Source organism: Anopheles cruzii, chromosome 2, assembly GCF_943734635.1.
Source record: "Anopheles cruzii chromosome 2, idAnoCruzAS_RS32_06, whole genome shotgun sequence".
In the NCBI taxonomy this organism is placed as follows: Eukaryota; Metazoa; Arthropoda; class Insecta; order Diptera; family Culicidae; genus Anopheles; species Anopheles cruzii.
In genome coordinates, this window is record NC_069144.1 from 45,806,121 (window position 1) to 45,823,008 (window position 16,888).

The 16,888-nt window shown below is 54.7% G+C and overlaps 5 protein-coding genes across 5 annotated transcripts; 2 read left to right on the forward strand and 3 right to left on the reverse strand.

Moving 5' to 3' along the window:
- The first annotated feature begins 3,220 nt into the window (after window positions 1–3,220).
- On the forward strand, window positions 3,221–9,256 carry LOC128267481 (probable cytochrome P450 301a1, mitochondrial). Its single transcript, XM_053004321.1, has 8 exons — window positions 3,221–3,371; window positions 5,456–5,879; window positions 7,159–7,309; window positions 7,378–7,490; window positions 7,809–8,204; window positions 8,278–8,443; window positions 8,519–8,767; window positions 8,829–9,256. Exons 2-8 carry the CDS (start codon window positions 5,566–5,568, stop codon window positions 9,153–9,155), a joined length of 1,716 nt encoding a protein of 571 aa, XP_052860281.1. The 5' UTR covers window positions 3,221–3,371; window positions 5,456–5,565; the 3' UTR covers window positions 9,156–9,256.
- Window positions 9,257–9,273: 17 nt separating this feature from the next.
- Window positions 9,274–10,035, reverse strand: LOC128279150 (general odorant-binding protein 67-like). The gene is made up of 4 exons (XM_053017869.1): window positions 9,910–10,035; window positions 9,728–9,844; window positions 9,421–9,663; window positions 9,274–9,357 (listed from the first exon to the last, which is right to left on the reverse strand). Exons 1-4 carry the CDS (start codon window positions 10,033–10,035, stop codon window positions 9,274–9,276), a joined length of 570 nt encoding a protein of 189 aa, XP_052873829.1.
- Window positions 10,036–10,292: 257 nt separating this feature from the next.
- Window positions 10,293–11,145, reverse strand: LOC128279151 (uncharacterized). The gene is made up of 5 exons (XM_053017870.1): window positions 11,095–11,145; window positions 10,977–11,015; window positions 10,786–10,908; window positions 10,455–10,725; window positions 10,293–10,389 (listed from the first exon to the last, which is right to left on the reverse strand). Exons 1-5 carry the CDS (start codon window positions 11,143–11,145, stop codon window positions 10,331–10,333), a joined length of 543 nt encoding a protein of 180 aa, XP_052873830.1. The 3' UTR covers window positions 10,293–10,330.
- A 1,151-nt stretch (window positions 11,146–12,296) lies between these two features.
- LOC128279152 (general odorant-binding protein 67-like) lies at window positions 12,297–13,183 on the forward strand. Its single transcript, XM_053017871.1, has 3 exons — window positions 12,297–12,541; window positions 12,613–12,870; window positions 12,941–13,183. The coding sequence occupies exons 1-3, from the start codon at window positions 12,305–12,307 to the stop codon at window positions 13,181–13,183; spliced, it is 738 nt and encodes a 245-aa protein (XP_052873831.1). The 5' UTR covers window positions 12,297–12,304.
- A 979-nt stretch (window positions 13,184–14,162) lies between these two features.
- Window positions 14,163–16,313, reverse strand: LOC128279153 (palmitoleoyl-protein carboxylesterase NOTUM). The gene is made up of 4 exons (XM_053017872.1): window positions 15,887–16,313; window positions 15,523–15,819; window positions 15,249–15,455; window positions 14,163–15,178 (listed from the first exon to the last, which is right to left on the reverse strand). Exons 1-4 carry the CDS (start codon window positions 16,311–16,313, stop codon window positions 14,163–14,165), a joined length of 1,947 nt encoding a protein of 648 aa, XP_052873832.1.
- Between the last annotated feature and the right edge of the window lie 575 nt (window positions 16,314–16,888).

The following is a 16,888-nucleotide window of genomic DNA, read 5'->3' on the forward strand; positions in this document are numbered from 1 at the left end:
TTAAGCCGCGTTATAGGATAATTAGGGTGGACACGTTGCCGCGGTCCACCGAACGCTATAAACTCAGTTACATTCAACATATTTTGATATGTTTTTTTCCTTGCTGCAGAAACGGAAGCCAACAAGGAAGGAATCATACAACGGTCGGCCTCCCGGAAGAAATCGTCCAAGCAGCGACAGAGGGCTGCTGTAGCAGGTCCGAGCCAGAAGCTGCGACCGTACAAGCAACGACAAGAAGCTCCTGAAACAGGTCCGAGCTCGAGCAGCGACAACGACTCGGACATGGAATTCGACGATGACGCTGAGGATCGCAGAGGCTTCGAAGATGCCACGGAGCAAGAACGTCGAACGGCGGAGGAAGTGGTACGCGACATAGCACACATTACACAACAATACCCCGAACACGGGCCAGCAATGTTGCAGCAGATTCTATGCAAGCTGAGCCAATATTTCCCCGGTATGCCAAAGGATGCCCGAGTCGCGCTGCAGGGGCCATCGGGACATGGGACAGGGTGGGAAATCAAGCCCGAAGAAATCCGTGACTCTGATGGCAACGTGGTTGGCTTCATGTGGTATCGTGGTTTAAGTAAGTTCGCCTGCGTGTTACGTATATTTAAATATATTTATATTACATTCACATTACCATTGCAGAAGCCGCAGTTCTTGAAAACGTGACCAATGTGGCCAGCAACAACGTAGAATTAGATATCCACGTCGGAGTAGCGCCGTTGCCCCAACTGTCAAAACCCAAATTTACCTCATGGGTTATTCAAGGGCGTTTGAACGAAAACACCAAACTGGGCAATCCATTCATCATCGTCGTGTTTTGCGGCGAAGGTAAGCCTCCTATTGAACACTTCCTCGGCCGTTTGTGCGACGAAGCGCAGACGTTTGTTGGTAGACGAGGACAACCACGCCAATTGGTACTTGATAATGGTAGATCGGTCGGCATCACAGCACGAGCAGTGATTACCGATTCCGCGGCACGAGCTTTCGTAAAAGGTAGGTGGCATGACACATCCATTATTTATACATTAATCATAATATGTATTTTTCTAATTGCAGGAACAGCCGCTACAAACGGCAGCACAACATGCACCATTACAGAGGAAACTAAGCATCGGGTTATCGCTACCCCCTTGGGGAAATTCCCGATAGATATTGTAAAGGATGTAACAGTAGGCAACGATCGCCATTTATTGCATTTGGAAGCAATGCAAATACTGTTTTTTACTTTCATCAAGGGTTGTAATAATGATCGTGTCAAGGAAATGAAGCCACAATATGTGGAATTAGTGCAACACGCACTATCGAAAGTGCAATTCCCACGTGAAAGGTGTGCGACCGCAAGGCACTTTGCAAAAGAAACTCCGCTCTGGACGCCTCCAATGTGGGGCTACATGTTGGATGTGGTGGGCATTGTACTTTTTCAGAATATCGGGCACGCGGAGCTCTACGAAGCCTTCTGTTATTTGCATTCGGCCATTGCCATATGCAACCATGCAAGATTTAGTAGGTATCGAAACTTTGCAGGAGAGTATCTGCGTACGTACGTAGAAAAGCACAAGAAATTGTTCGGCAATGTAACGGATAGTTTTAATAGCATGCTTCACATAAGAGATGAAGTACAAAGGTTTGGCCCTTTACCGGGACAATCGAGTAACCCTTTTGCACACGATCTTAGTGTTCTGCGACAAACAGTCGACATCACGAAACAACATTCGCCGGTGCAACAGACAGCAACGGCTCTGCTCATACGAGAAAGAGCACGACCACGCAGTGACCCAATTTTTCCGTACCGTACGAAAAGAGGAGTGCATATTAGGAAGAATTTGTATTTAAACAACCTTTCTAATGATACAGATAGTTGGTTTATGGTAGCGGGCTCGGACACTTTAAGCCGTGGCATTGTTGTAAAATTTTTATCAGCTACAACTAAGCCGTTTGTTGTTTATGGGCAACCCCTGACGGAACAACTAACGCTTACCACGAATCCTTTCAAGAATCCTATTGGCTTGGACGTGTTTGCCACACGTAACAAAAACAAACTGCAGAAACAACAAGAATATATGTTGAAAGATATAATTTGTAAACTTTGTATAGTTTGGATGCCTGGACAGATATCTTTTCATCCTCTGTCTGAATCGTTTGCAGAGAGTTAGTGGGTTTTGTGTCATAGTGGTGGTGGTGATCGTCCTGTCTCGCCCGTAACTTTGTAACTGATTTGAGACGTCCTCTCTGGAGCCATCAATGTTGCTCGAATGTTTAATTTTTAAACTTTAAGTTTGTACTTGTATATATTATTATTGAGTAAATAAGTAAGTTAAGTAAGTAGTAAGTAATATTATTAAGTAACTCCGCAGCAGGGATGCCTGCTAGCTGGCCAGCGATCCTCCGCTCTGACGGATGATCGCCCCGGCGATCGAGAAGGTCTTCGCCGCAAGCGGACTGCCGACCCCGAACGGATTGTTGTTGCTCCGATCGAGCGACTTGGGCCGGAGGCCGAGAGATTGCTGCTTCCCTTTGGGACTAGCTTTGATCGTGGTGGACGACGCCGTCGCAGCTACGGTGGCCGCCGTGTTGTTGTTCCGATCGCTCGGTGTGGCGCTCCGGGTTCGCTCGAGCTCCGCGCTGGTCGTCAGGATGGTGCCCAGTGGCGAGATCGAGAGGCGCGGCGATCCGACAGCCTTTTTTTTTTTTTAAATAAGCCTACCGGACACGAACGGATAGAGACGGATGCAAAACTTACTGGAAATCACTTAAAATTACCTACATTTTAACTGTAATGCCTAGTTTAGTTGCGCCAAGCACCGACATAATTTTGCCGCATTAACAAAGTTGATAAAGTGTATTTTTTCGTAGTGTTCTATACTAATTCCAAGCAATGCCAAACGTGATTATTTTAAGGATCTAACGTGAAAGAAATGCGAAAAAGGATCTATTGCCAGAATCTACGCAAGCTGAAAGGTAAAAAATTCGTATCGCTCATAGCTAACTTATCTATTTTAGGAAAATAAAGGTAAAATCCTCACTTTTTAAAAGTTGGTTTATGACCGCTCTTACCCCATAGTGTGGGCGCATACGTATGTGTGTGCAACGTCGACGGGTTCTCTCGATAACTCTCTCTCTCTCTCTCTGACGTAAATCGCGATCGCGAGGTACGATCGTTGTGCGTTCGACAAAATTCAGTGTTTCTCGCGCATCCACTCGGTGAAGTCACTCGCGGCGTCCGTTCGCGAACCACGCAACGGGATTTTTGGCCACCCTGCAACTGTGCCGCGCGTTAGGGAAGAGAAATTTAGACCAACAGTGTGCGCGTGTGCGCATATGTGTGTGTGTGACTATTGTATATGGTTTTAGAGCGAGTGCCGGTAATACATCCTACACCGCAGATAATATTGTTTGGAACGAGCGCGATTCGAAAGCCAGCGCCGTCGAAAAGATGCTGTACCCGCCGGGGGCCACGACGGGGCCAGCCGCTGTGGTCAACCCCGTACAACCCCTAGCGCGGGTCTGAATGGTGTTGACCTCCAAACCGGATTGTGAATGAAACTGCCACCGAGAGCTCGCGACTCACGTTGCATCACTCTCCAGGGCCCCCAAAACGAGGTCTTCGATTGGGACGCTTTTTGTATGTTTCTTGTGTCCCAAGCTGCTTCTGTCCTGGTGATTGTTAAGCGTCTACAGCCAGAAAAAGGCCAAGGTTGCAAGGTTTCGCGACGCAAGACTGCTCACCAGCTGCCGAAAAGTTGGAACACACCCAACGAGCGATCGATTGCTCGGGGAAGGCCACGCCAAAGGCCCTATCACTAGCCGAGACGTTCACTATTTGAGCATCGGCAGGCAGCCGCATCACCAAGCAGCCAGAAGTGTCACCGTCTTCGGCCGCAGGGGTTTGGTTGCGATCAAACAATTTCCATAAGAGGCCCCGCGATCCGATCGGTGGGGCGCGCGAAGTGAAATCGAGCTGGCACCGTTTGGCACGCACGGCCCCGAAGATGGTCGGCCAACAACGTGGCAAACGGCTTCGAGACACTCGACCGATATCACCGTGACGTGACGGCGGAGGCACCATGTGTGTCTGCGTCTTGGAATCGAAACCGAAGGTGAAACCCAGTGAGACTCAGCGAGATTCGGAGATACGATTAAGGCGTACCGGCAGAACTGGCATCGCCAGCAGAACTGGGATTGCAGCTACAGGAACCGCGGCCCTATTTGCACAGCACTTTACACGTTTGCCCTCGGGCTAGACAGTTTTCGATGTTTTCGTCTTCGTTTGGATCGGATGCAACGGAGTCGGGGGGAGTGTTAATATCCGCAATGATTACCGAAGCAGCAAAACAGACGCAAACAGCTTTTGGTCGGCGATGTGACGACGGCTGTACGGTCCACCGCACACGCACCTCGCAAGTGGCCAACAATGAACCCCCCCGACGGCATTCCATATCTTGCAGCCCCCCCGTGGGTTCAGAGGGTGACAATCTCACGATGGTTCTCGTCGAAGACCTTCGCCACCGATGGTGCTTTGTGCAGCACCTTTGGCGGGAGGGGGCCTATTGTGTGGGGTATCTTCAGCTATGCTGCCTCAGCGTCATTAGGCGTGGAGTATTTGGAAACCTCATCGACGAAGATGCGCGTGTGAGCTTCACAAAGTCCAAACTCCGACCCAGCGCAGTACGCACTTCGTCGACCGGTTTCAACACCTGACACGATGGTCGGCCGATGGCCGTTGCTTTTCGGAGCCAGGCCTCGCTAACCTTGACTCGCTGGGTGACGACTTGACTGTCGCCCCGCAGCTGAAGAGTGGGTCAGTTAATCGACTCCACCGCGTCGCCGGTGCAGCTCCGAAAACGGGCTGCACCGACTCCACCGATGGCGGTGGCTGCTGCAACAGGTTTTCAGTGCAACGACGACGGTGGCTTTTTTTGCAGATCCCCTTCACCGGGGGGACACGATCGTGGCACTCCGCCAGAAACCAGAAAGGAGCCTTCCGTTGGAACCGATTTGAAACCGATTTTAATTAAACTCTTACGCCACCTTGGCCACCTCATTTCACGGCACGGCCATTTTGGCGAGCGACCGATCGGGAAATTGACCGCCGATGCCGAGTGATCTGGTCAGTCGCGGTTGCCACAGAGGGCGAGCTGGCGCAACGTTTGATGGTCGCAATTTCTGCGACACGTGATGGCGTGAAGAGTAGAGAGCGCGATTCGAAACTGTGTAACGCCGGGCTCCCCCCGACGATATGATGGTGAAAGTGGCCCAAACGATCCGTTTCAAATTTTCTCACGCACCTCGCCGGCGAACGAGCATATTTGTTTTGATTGCCAACCGACGGCGATTCCAACCAGCCCATTCAGCATAGCATCCTGGCGATCGTCTTCATCGCGTGTGTGTGTGTGTGTTAGCAATCCGAGGATGTATCTGTGACGAGCCCCGATTATTCTTTTTGCAGTTCTTCGGTCCATAGGACAACCTCCGGAACCCGGAGTCAGTGTGCCGTGTGTAGTGAAGAAAACCCCTCAAGGGTTCTAGTGTTCCGATCGCACAGCAGCAGCCGCAACAATGAACCACACCCGGCACCGTCTGATCCGTGAGCTGACGACGGCGGTCACTGTGGCCAAAGGAGGTCCACGATCCGGCCAGCAGCAGCGTCACAGCAGCACAGACGGATCCGCGATACGCTACACACACTCGACCGCCTCCTGTCCGCATATGGTCGGAGCACTGCAACAGGGCAACGTGGCCGACGCCAGACAGACACCCGCGGCCCAGCAGCCAGCCACCATCGCCCGGAACACCGTCCGGTTGGAGGACGCTCGGCCGTACTCGGAGGTACCCGGACCGAAACCGTTGCCAATACTGGGCAACACCTGGCGGTAAGTACGGGCCAGCATTCCAGCCGGACTGCACAACTGGTTCGACGTCTGGCGATCACCGTGCGATACATTCCGATCAGAGGCGAGTCGGTTTTGCGTCAGCAAAACTGTCGGCCGTCCGCAAAACTGGTTTAGTTTATTGCTTGACGCAATATCGGGGAATTCGTAGAACCAGGTTTGGCAGATTTTTAGAGGTGCTCGGGCGCCTAATTTCGATCATAAACCTGTTCCCGGAAGGAACTATGTCAATGAACTGATCGTCGGTATCGTTCTCGTTGGAATTCCCATACTAATGAAATAGTAGCCGGGAGGTGATAATCAAACGGCATTCGCCCTAGAATCAAACTGTTTCATATTATGTAGTCATTCATTTGAACGTTTGACGCTCCACAAAACCGATCATTAGCGGGTGCGAATCAGGTGGCAAAAGTGTGGGCAAAATACTCACAAAAAACCGAACCCAAATTCTATCCGGCCAGGCATTTACTCGGTAGTCTCGCGCAAACAAGCAATAGGAAAAACTTGTTTACTCTGGGCGGCCGTTTCTGATGTTGGCCTGTGCCTGTTTGTGTGTGTGTGTTTCTAGCACGCACCATTGCACACCGCGGTTCTGGTCATTAATAATTCATTAGAGCGCAGAATTCCCAGCACGCAGAATTTCGCAGAGCGGTCCGGTACCGCTCGATTGCTCATTTGCTCTAAAGTGGCTGTAGGTTAGATAGCAAATAACAGTAAATTGTTGTTTCGTACCGTTTGTGATGGTGCTTAATTTTTCAGTAAAATCATCTGAATCTGCTGAAAATTGGTCACTTTTCTCACTTGGACCTCAGGCATGCTTCGATGTGGAATGGTTCCATCAGAATCGTGCCCGTAACTTCCCGACAATACTCTCCGTCAGGTGGAGCTGGCTCGTAGGTCTAGCACATTGTTGTTGATATGTGCTAAGAATTATTTATTGACAGCGGACGAAGAAAACATTGTAAATTTTGGAACTGTATGCCCTTTGGAACCATCGCCCATCGGCCTCTCGGTAGGCTGTGAACGAGTTTACTTTCAGCAGATGACATCACCGATCTCATACACAACTCGCCTACTGTTGGTTGATCATTATTCCCGGAGCACACCGTTCTGTGGGATTATCTGTCACTGGTTGTCCCCACAACAAATGCCTCAGGAAGCGACTGTCCTCCGATCGTGCTAAATAAACTGGGTTTTGTGTTAAGAAATATTTGGAAGAATACCCGCTATGATCCACTTCCGTTTTGTCTCCCTATTGCAGTGTGTTCCCGATTATTGGGCAGTACAAAATATCAGACGTGGCCATGATATCGTTTCTGCTACACCGCGACTACGGCCGGATCGTGCGCCTCGGTGGGCTGATCGGCCGTCCGGATCTGCTGTTCGTGTACGATTGTGACGAAATCGAAAAGGTAACGCAGCGGACGCGGAAACCGGCGCTATTCTGAACCTAACGAGCCTTACCATTTCCTGCCCACAGGTTTACCGCAACGAGGGACCAACGCCCTTCCGTCCGTCGATGCCCAGCCTCGTGAAGTACAAGAGTGAACTGCGCAAAGACTTCTTTGGCGATCTTCCGGGTGTCGTTGGCGTGTAAGTGACCTTTTCTTGTCTCTCACTCTCTGCGCGCCCGTGGTGGAGGGAAGCAATTATTTTGCCGTGGGGCCTTCAGCTATCCCCCAGTTGCCATAAAAGCCCGCTCCTATGACGTTAGATAACCAAATTGGCCGCGGCTTAATTGTGCGCCCGTTTGCGGATCTCCCGCGAGCAGTCGGTGATGATGATGCTCTCAAGCCCCTTTTCGGGCTTCGGTGGAAGTAACACTTACGTGTGCAAACACGTGACCCTGGGAACTGTTGACCATTTGCTTACCGGCTCTCCACTCTGCCCTCCCCCCCATCTCGATGATAGCCACGGGGAACCCTGGCGTGAGTTTCGCTCGCGCGTCCAAAAACCGGTCCTCCAGCTGTCGACGGTCCGGCGGTACGTGGCCCCGCTGGAGCAGGTCACCGAGGAGTTCATCGACCGCTGCCAGGCGTTGCTGGACGAGCGGAGCGAGCTGCCGGACGACTTCGACAACGAGATCCACAAGTGGAGCCTGGAGTGCATCGGGTTGGTGGCGCTCGATGCGCGGCTCGGCTGCCTCGAGCCCAACCTCGAGCCCAGCTCCGAACCGCAGCAGATCATCAACGCGGCCAAGTACGCCCTGCGCAATGTGGCCACCCTCGAGCTGAAGGCCCCTTACTGGCGCTACTTTCCCACGCCGCTCTGGTCACGCTACGTCAACAATATGGACTACTTTGTGAAGTAAGTCGCCCAAGGGTGCCCCATCAGGTATCCCGCTGTCTAATCCAGGTCTTATCTCTGGTTCCCGCTGCAGAGTGTGCATGAAGTACATCAAAAACGCCACCCAGAGGATGAAACAGAACGAGGGCCGAGCGCTGGAAGGCGAACCTTCGCTGCTGGAGCGCGTCATCAAGAGTGAAAATGACGAGAAGCTGGCTGTCGTGATGGCACTGGATCTGATTCTAGTTGGCATCGACACGGTATGTGGGCTGGCCTCGGCAGCAAGCTGGATTTATTATGTGGCCCCTTAACCGCAACGCTCCCCCTCAACACAGATTTCGATGGCGGTCTGTTCGATCCTGTACCAGCTGGCGACGAGACCGGCCGAGCAGCAGAAGCTGTACGAGGAGCTGAAACGCCTGATACCGGACCCGAAGACCCCGCTCACGATCCAGCTTCTCGACCAGGCGCACTACCTGAAGGCATTTATCAAGGAGGTGCTCCGGGTGTACAGCACCGTGATCGGGAACGGGCGCACGCTCCAGGAGGACACCGTCATCTGTGGCTATCGGATTCCGAAGGGGGTAGGTAACGTCCGCTGTCCGGGGATAGACTAAACGCTAACACTCCGTTCTGATTTTGTAGGTGCAGTGTGTGTTCCCGAACCTAGTTCTCGGCACGATGGAGGAGTACGTATCGGATGCGCAGCGCTTCAAGCCGGAGCGTTGGCTGAAGCCGAACCAGGGTGGCTCCGGCGACCAGCTGCACCCGTTCGCATCGCTCCCTTACGGTTACGGGGCCCGGATGTGCCTTGGACGGCGCTTCGCCGATCTGGAGATGCAGATCCTGCTGGCGAAGCTGCTGCGTTCGTTCAAACTCGAGTACCACCACAAACCGCTCGACTACGTCGTCACGTTCATGTACGCCCCGGAAGGGGCACTTAAGTTCAAAATGACCCCGCGCGAGGCCTAGGACCCGGTGGCGGGGGTGGGAAGATCTGACTAACTACTACTTCTACTACTACTGTTTGCGGTTTTTATGTTTAGGTAATAAATCAAATATTCTCTTCTGGACTCCCCCGTCGCGAGACTCACAGTGGCCGAGGGCACAGGCTGATGAACTGTTTCAGGCTGTTACACTCGTCGCTGTTGGTCCAACGGGCCAGGGGACAGTTCTGCCGGAGGAAGGTAGCATTAGCGGGACGGACCACTCGTCGGCACTCGTAAGCGCCACTTACCAGAAAGTTCTGGATGTTGACGCATCCGACAAAGTCGACGCCTTGACTGCCGCAGCCAACCGTGGTCGGGGTCGCTAGTGGCGCCACCCACTGCTGCAGACACGCCATGGTGTTAGCCTGGAGCAGTTGCATGACGACCGGATCATCGCGCGTCCCGCTTTCGATGAGTCCCATTATTCGGCCTTGGTCCAGCTGCCCGTTCACCATCGTACCGGTCGCGTTGAGGGCACACTCTATGAAACACTGGTAAATGGGGTCAACCCAGTCAGATTTAAGTGGTCAGTGGTAGGGTCTACGGGGAACCTACCTTTCCACGCTCGTAGATGAGCTTGCGCTGTAATGGCTCCCCACCGTAGAGGGCTTTGCAGTGCTGTAGGAGATCCTCGTCGATTAGCGATGGCAATTGGCAGCAGTCTTTTGGGTGCTGCAATGGAACACGTTGCCCGATTAGGACCCTGTTTGCCGCTCCGGACCCGTCCAGTTGCTCACCACTTCCAGTGGCGGAAAATTGCAGTCGATAGCCGTGGCCGCTTCGGTAAGGCTGTTTAACTGACCGCAGATCACAAACAGCATCGTCACAAGGCGCAGCAGCTCGAATCGTGTGCCGCTTGCCATCCCAGAATCGTGTCTGCATGGAGTCGTTGGTCAACGCTGAATGCATGGCAACCACCAAAGGTCTGTTCGAATGTTTACTTTTGGACGAGGTATCGGGGCAAAAAAGGAGCCCCCCATTTCGGAACACAAACACCGGAAAGCAGAGCCCACCGGCGGCATTTGAATGGAGACCCAAAATCCCAAAATGAAGCCAAATAATAATACGTGGCCACTCAACCGTGGCGTGTGTTTTTGTCCGCCACCCAGTTTATTGCTTCGTTCGGAGCGGCATCTACGTTTGCTGGGCATCGCAGCGTTATGGCTTCATCCCATACTTTCGCTTGATCCGTTGCGCAAGCTCGTCGCAGAATGATGCTACAAGAGTAGAGGGATAGACGATAGCTCAGCATGTCAACCCGTGCCACACCTGTGCGTCGTACCATTAATCCATCGTGCCGTGGGACACACGGCGATGCCCACTTCCGCCAGGCAGCGGTTGAACAGATACGGCACGGGCGAGCAGGCCATCTGTTTCAGGAGTTTGGAGTTCTGCATCGTGTTGGCGGTGAACGCGACACACACCGCCAGGCAACGGTTGAACGCGACCCGCTGCTCCTGGTCGAGACTCTCGGCGTACTGTCGGTATTTGGCCACGATCATTTTGGAGCCCGAAAACATGCCGATACTCTCGTAGTAGCACTTGTGGAGACACTGCAATGGAACCAGGGAGTTATGTCCATAACAGGACTCTCCCATTTTGTGCGCCCTTACCATCAGCTCTTCGTAGGTCACGTTGGTTCTCCCTGGGTCCAGGTTCCCCTGCTGGACGCACTCATGAAACGGGTCCTGTGGGAAGCCGTACTCCAGCTTGCAGCAGACCTGCGAGTCGGACTTCTGAAAGCGGAACGCCCCGGGGTCTTACATCGCTGAACACTCACCCAGCGCCAGTGCCATACACTTACCGGATCTCCGTCGATGTTAAAGTCCACTATGGCGGATACCTTTCCGGGCGAAAACGATTGGAAAGCAAGAGTTTAGTTTTGGCGTCGATCTTGTTTTGGAGTCACACGAAATACTCGCCTGAACGATGGCCACGAAGCAGAATGCGTTCGCCACGGTTCGTGGATTCATTTCGGAACACTACTGGCTGGCTGATGTGCTTCGATGTAGCTGGGCCCCATCGCTTTCGATACGCCGGAATCGGAAGTGACAATCTGATTCGCGGTGACCTGCAATTAACGCGAAGTGGAAGTGCATATTAAAAAACGTTTCGGGGAGACTTTCAGCCAAGATTTGGTCAATTGCACGATCAATTGTTCATCGTATTGAATTGGGTTTGCCGTCTGTACTTTTGTGACTCATCACACTCTGCGGACGGAGCATAACGCATTCCAAAGAAAATGTGAAATTCAAGGAATTCAGTTCAGTTCAGTTACTAGGCTACCCTTTTCGGTTCGTGCTGCCTCAACACAATCCTTTGTTTGCAACGGAACAATAGTCAAACGTCGATTGTTTTAAAGAAATCATATTTACATGCAATCGATAGATATTTTATTTAATTCACTTCTTACACACGTTGCGCTATGAGGCGTCTCATGGGACAGACGTTCCGGAACCGGAAGCAGTCGATAAGAGAGAGTAAATTCAATTAACAATCCGCGAAACACAACAAGTTAGATGACGTGAAATGTTTCGCGAAATATTTCGCCGCACAAAATCCGCGACGATTTTTTTCAAGTTTTCAAATGACGGTTACGATAATGCGAATCGGACTCGACTTCTGCTGTTGCCGGTTTCATTTCGTCCATTGCTTTGCTCTACTAACCATTGTTTAACATAAATCGGTTTACTGATTCAAACCGAAACCGGCACCGAATTGATTTTCATCGAAATAATGTAAGCCTACAACTAGGAAAAAAACCACTTTTGACCACTTTACACTCAAACAGTTACTATCAATTTCTGGGTATAAGTTTCCATCTGTCACGATAAAATCAAATGGACACGAGAAAATAAAAATAACTACGATTTAATTGAAACAAATTTTATGACATTCACGACGCATTGGCGCACGCACGCCCAGACAAACGTGACCAAAGTGCCACTGCAGTCGTTCTACATTACTCACGGTGGCAACCGAATAACCAGCCATCTCGATAACGGCCAATGCGGTAACAGACCGGGGAACTCCCTATCAACATCCGGCCATCGTCCGCGTAGCCTCATAAATCATCGATCGGCTCCGGGGTCCGGCTCACTCAGTTCCGCGATGGCGTACCAGGTGGACAGGATGACCCGTTCGGTAGCGTTCTGCGGCTTTCTGGTCGTTGCTTTGGTTCAGTTCAGCTCGGTGGCCACCGCCGACAGCGAGGAGCTTCTGCGTGGCAAAGAGCGCTGCCTGCGCCACGAGGACTTCCCCAGCCCGGGCGAGTGCTGCACCAAGCCGCAGTGGATCAACCGGTACACCGTGCGCCGGTGTCAGTTCGTCCACACCGAAGTGGACGAGGGCCGCTACGAACGGGGCTCGGTAAGGGTAGTGCAAGGGCCCCCCGTGCAGCATGTGACGTGGAATGACCCTCCCTTCTCTCGCCCGGACAGTGTGCGGCCAAGTGCGGTCTGTACAAACTGAACGTGACGATGACGGACCGGATCGGACGAGTTCGTATCTTCCGTCCACGGTTTCAGACCCGCGGTTTGGACGCGTCCTGGGCCCAGGTGATCGTGGAAGCGCTGCGGACCTGCAAGCCACGGCTGACCGCGCTCGAGGGTCGCCACGTGCGAACCGACGAAGAGATGGAACAGTGCGAGATGGCTGAGGACATTTTTCGGGACTGTGTCCACGGGCAGATGTTTATGGTAAGCTGGCCGTCGACGGTTACCACGAAACCGCGCGATACTAACCGTGCGATCCGTCGTTCCCGCGCAGCACTGTCCAAGACCCGCGTGGATTAGCTCCGGGGTTTGCGATGTCATGCGCGAGCAGCTGGCCGCCGGATGTCCCTATAAATCGCTCGGCGAAGTGATCGCCCTAGATGACGAAGGCCACGTACGGGACGATCAGACGGCGTACGGCGACGACGACGACGATTACGGTCGCCCGTACCCGAGGCGGACCGGAGAAGCTCACGGATACCCGGGGGACGCAACCGACGACGACTACGTGGTCTAAGCGAATAAACGTAGAGTGGAGCCAGGTGGATAAGCGGTTTCCGATTGTTTTATTACACTCTTCGTACAATTCTCTTCCGGGATTCGGTCCGGGATCCGGACGATCGCTGGGTTGTTTAAATTAGGAGTGGCCACATACTGGACCTTAGCATAAATTAATCAAGAGACGTGAGCGCAGCAGCTTGACGCGCTATGTACAACTGTGGCGGGAAGAATTCCACCGTTTGCCAGCTACGCGAAGAAAAAACGGGCTCAAGGCAGCGGGGCTCGATGGCTCCCTCTGGGCTGACCGAGACGGACTCTCGAAGGGCGCACGATGGCGCGAGAGCACTTACTATACCATCACTATGACTAATCGCAGGTACAGATAATACAGAGTAACCCTAACCTATAAAAACACACGCGTGGCGGCCGGAGTCGGGAGCGGCCACTCTGACTAGAGTGTTCCGGACTCCGCGATTCCCCGGGTGCCCTCGTTCATACATTCATTCGGTGAGGTAGTCATTTCGTTCCGGCGGGGGACATTGGGCATTGGGTGTTGGGCTGTTCCTTACGGTCTACGATTCTGCTGCAGCTTGGGCTTGGGAGAACTAGTATTTACACAGCTACGGGAAGTGCGTCGCTTCCGGCGGGATACGGACGGATTGCCGTCGGGTTCGTCGGCATTCGGGACCGAATGTACAGCTCCGAGACACCGGACGGTGTCTCCGATGTCTGGGTGTCGGCATTCTGGGCTCCCGGAGTGGGCTGGTCTGGAAATACTGGTCCGATCCGGAACGGTTCTTCACGCGGAGTATTCACAGGCATGGGCCGCCAGGCTGGACTGGGCCGGGCTGGGGCCACATTTAATATCAGGCAATAAATACTGGAGCGGACCTTGGAGCGGACGGGTGCGCAGGTCGGGTCGGGTCTGGGGGCGGTTTTGGTTTCTCTTGGTTGCGGTGGAATGGCAGGAGGCAGGAGTCGCTGCTGCGCTACCACTACGTCACCTGCTGCGTCAGGAGGTTGACCAACTCCGCGTGGTCCATGTTGTTGAGCGTCTGCATGTCGACGCCGAGCGCGGTGGCCACCGCGTCCATGTCCAGCCCGAACGAGGCCAGCAGCTCCAGGAACTTCATCTCCTCACCCGTCAGGGGGTTGGTGAGTGTCGGGCACACGGGGTTGCACTGCGGCCAGCTGCAGCGCTCCAGCAGCCGGAGCGAGCACTTCTTTGGTTCGGCCACCGGCACCGCCTGGGCCGGCGCCCGATTCCGGCCCCCGTTGCCACGCGCCTTCCGGTTGCGGTTCCGGTGCCCACCACCGCCGCCGCCGCCACCGCCGCCACCCAGCCGCTTCTTGTTCCGGTTGCGCAGCTTGTGCTGCTGCGCCTGGGGATCTTTCAGCTGCTGCGCTTGGTTGTTGTTGTTGCGCCGCTGTTGCGGAGGGCGCCTCGTGTGGCCACCGTTCGGTCGCTGGACGGAAGTGGTACCGTTCGACGGGCGGTCCAGCTTAGGAACTTTAGTGACCGACTCGGGGCTCTGTTTCCGCTGCTGCTGCTGCTGCTGCCGCTTCCGACGCTCCTGGCGCCGCCGTTCGCGCTCCTCTTTGGTTAGCTTGGGCCGCTGGGGAGGCCGCCCGGTGCCGGCGTCACCGTCCGCCGGTTGCTGTTTGCGCCGGCTGGCGCCCTGGTTGTGCTTCCGGTGCAGCTTCTGAGGGCTCCGGTTGACCGAGCGCCACTGCGACTGACGCCCGTCCCCGTTCACCGACTGCTCCCAGCAGCGGAGTGCGTCCGCCAGCGAGATGTCGTCGATCCGGATCTTCAGCCAGTCGCGCTTGGTCAGCACCGAGTGGCCGATGCAGGACGGCGCAAACACGGCCGACACGTTGCTAAGCGACTCGCGCAGCGCTCCGCCCATGTCGTGGATGTAGTCCCACTGCTGCGGCGTCACCGGTGCCCCCACGCTGTCCGCCCGCATCTGCGCCTCGTCGAACAGCCACTGGAACACGAACAGGGGCGCTGAAATTGGAAAGGCCCGGAATTAGAATCTCCCGATCTCAGAGTATCGTCCGCAAACTTCGGAACTCACATTTCAGCGTGTTGTAGAGCCGGTGGCCGAAGTAACACCGCCACGGTTCCTTCGGGTGCTCGGCGACGCATGCCTGCGGCAGGGCACCGTCCCATAGCTTCCAGCCCTGCCGGACGGCTTCGGATGCGGCCACCGCGCCCGGTGTGTACGGTTCCCGGTCGAGGAACCAGCCGGAATCGCTCACCCCGCGAACGCTCACCTTCAGACCTGTCAGGAATTGAGAGAATCGATTAGATCTTCTGGTGCCGGTGGGGAGATGCCTCCTGCTACATACCTCGTTCACTCTGCAGCAACGTCCGCACCTTGTCCAGGTTGAGCATCACGCCGAGCCCGCCGGCCGACGAGCCGGCCATCAGCAGGTCGGCGCCCTGCGAGTGGCCGAGCCCGAGCGGCACCAGGTCCGACATCACCTGGCGCACGATGAGCGACCCCATGAAGCGCAGCCCGTCGCGCGTGTCCGGCCGCACCTTGGTGCCGCTCCACGAGTCGCTGCTGCAGTACGGCACGAACACGTGGTTCGCGTTGTACCAGTAAGGGTTCTCTGACGGATGCGCCGACAGCAGTCCGCCCACTGCGAAGCGACGGAAACATTAGATTAACGGCCACTGGTTTGGCTGCCACGTCATCCTTCAACTTACCGTCCCTGGTTTCGGGCCACTGGACCGAGGTCATCAGGTGGCGCTGCTTCAGCCAGCGCGTCCGACACGACTTGTGGTCGTAGCAGTGCCAGCCGCCCTCGAAGAACACGACCCAACGGCGCGAACCGGGCGACTTGCGCAGATAGAACCCCGCCTGAGACCCATCGTTACACGTGACCGTTCGGTTCGACAGGAACACGCGCTTCAGCAGACCAGGCGACGGCAGGCCGCTTGCCAAGGCACCACCTTGGCCCTGGCCCCCGCCACCCGATTGTCGACCGCCGGCACCGTGAGCACCACCCGTTCCATCGAGCCGCTGAATGGACCGTTGAATTTCGTTGCTCTCAATCGAGATGTTGGCCCGGTGATGCCGGCTGTGCGGGTGATTCATGTTGGCGGGGCTACCCCGGACCCGGTGGCTCCCCATCGTCAGACACAGTACCGTCACCTGCAAACGATAGCGAAACGTTAGTTGGACTTTGATGGCACCGGCAGCGACCAGCGCAAACGAAAGACATCAACAGCCGCGCAAGCGATGAACCCCGCGAGTTTCTGACTACGGAATGTCGGATTTCGCAGATGGCCCGCGGCTATATTTAGGAAGCTTCCAGGTACCGTCCATCACGCTGCCAGGCGGCCTTTTGGAAATAAGAATTCCCGGCGATTCCGGCCAACCGGAAACGGCAACGGCCCTGGAATAGCGCGCCGCGGGTGCCCACAGGTCGGCATCACATCAGATGCCGTCTGAAACGCCACAGGACATCCGCCACCTAACTCAGCGGTCTGATAGAACCACGCGCGCGAGACGCCACCGAGGTCGGTGCGATAAATCAATCACCGGGGCCTCAACCCCGGGCCGTAAACAAACGATTCATTTGGGTGCGTGCGGCTCGGTGCGCGCCCCGGTCCAATTAATCTCCGCCAGGATCACGCGCTGCCTCCTGGCGTGGTGCGGCGCCGATCAAAGTGTGTCCGCCTCCCGTCGAGTTCGGCGGGCCGTCA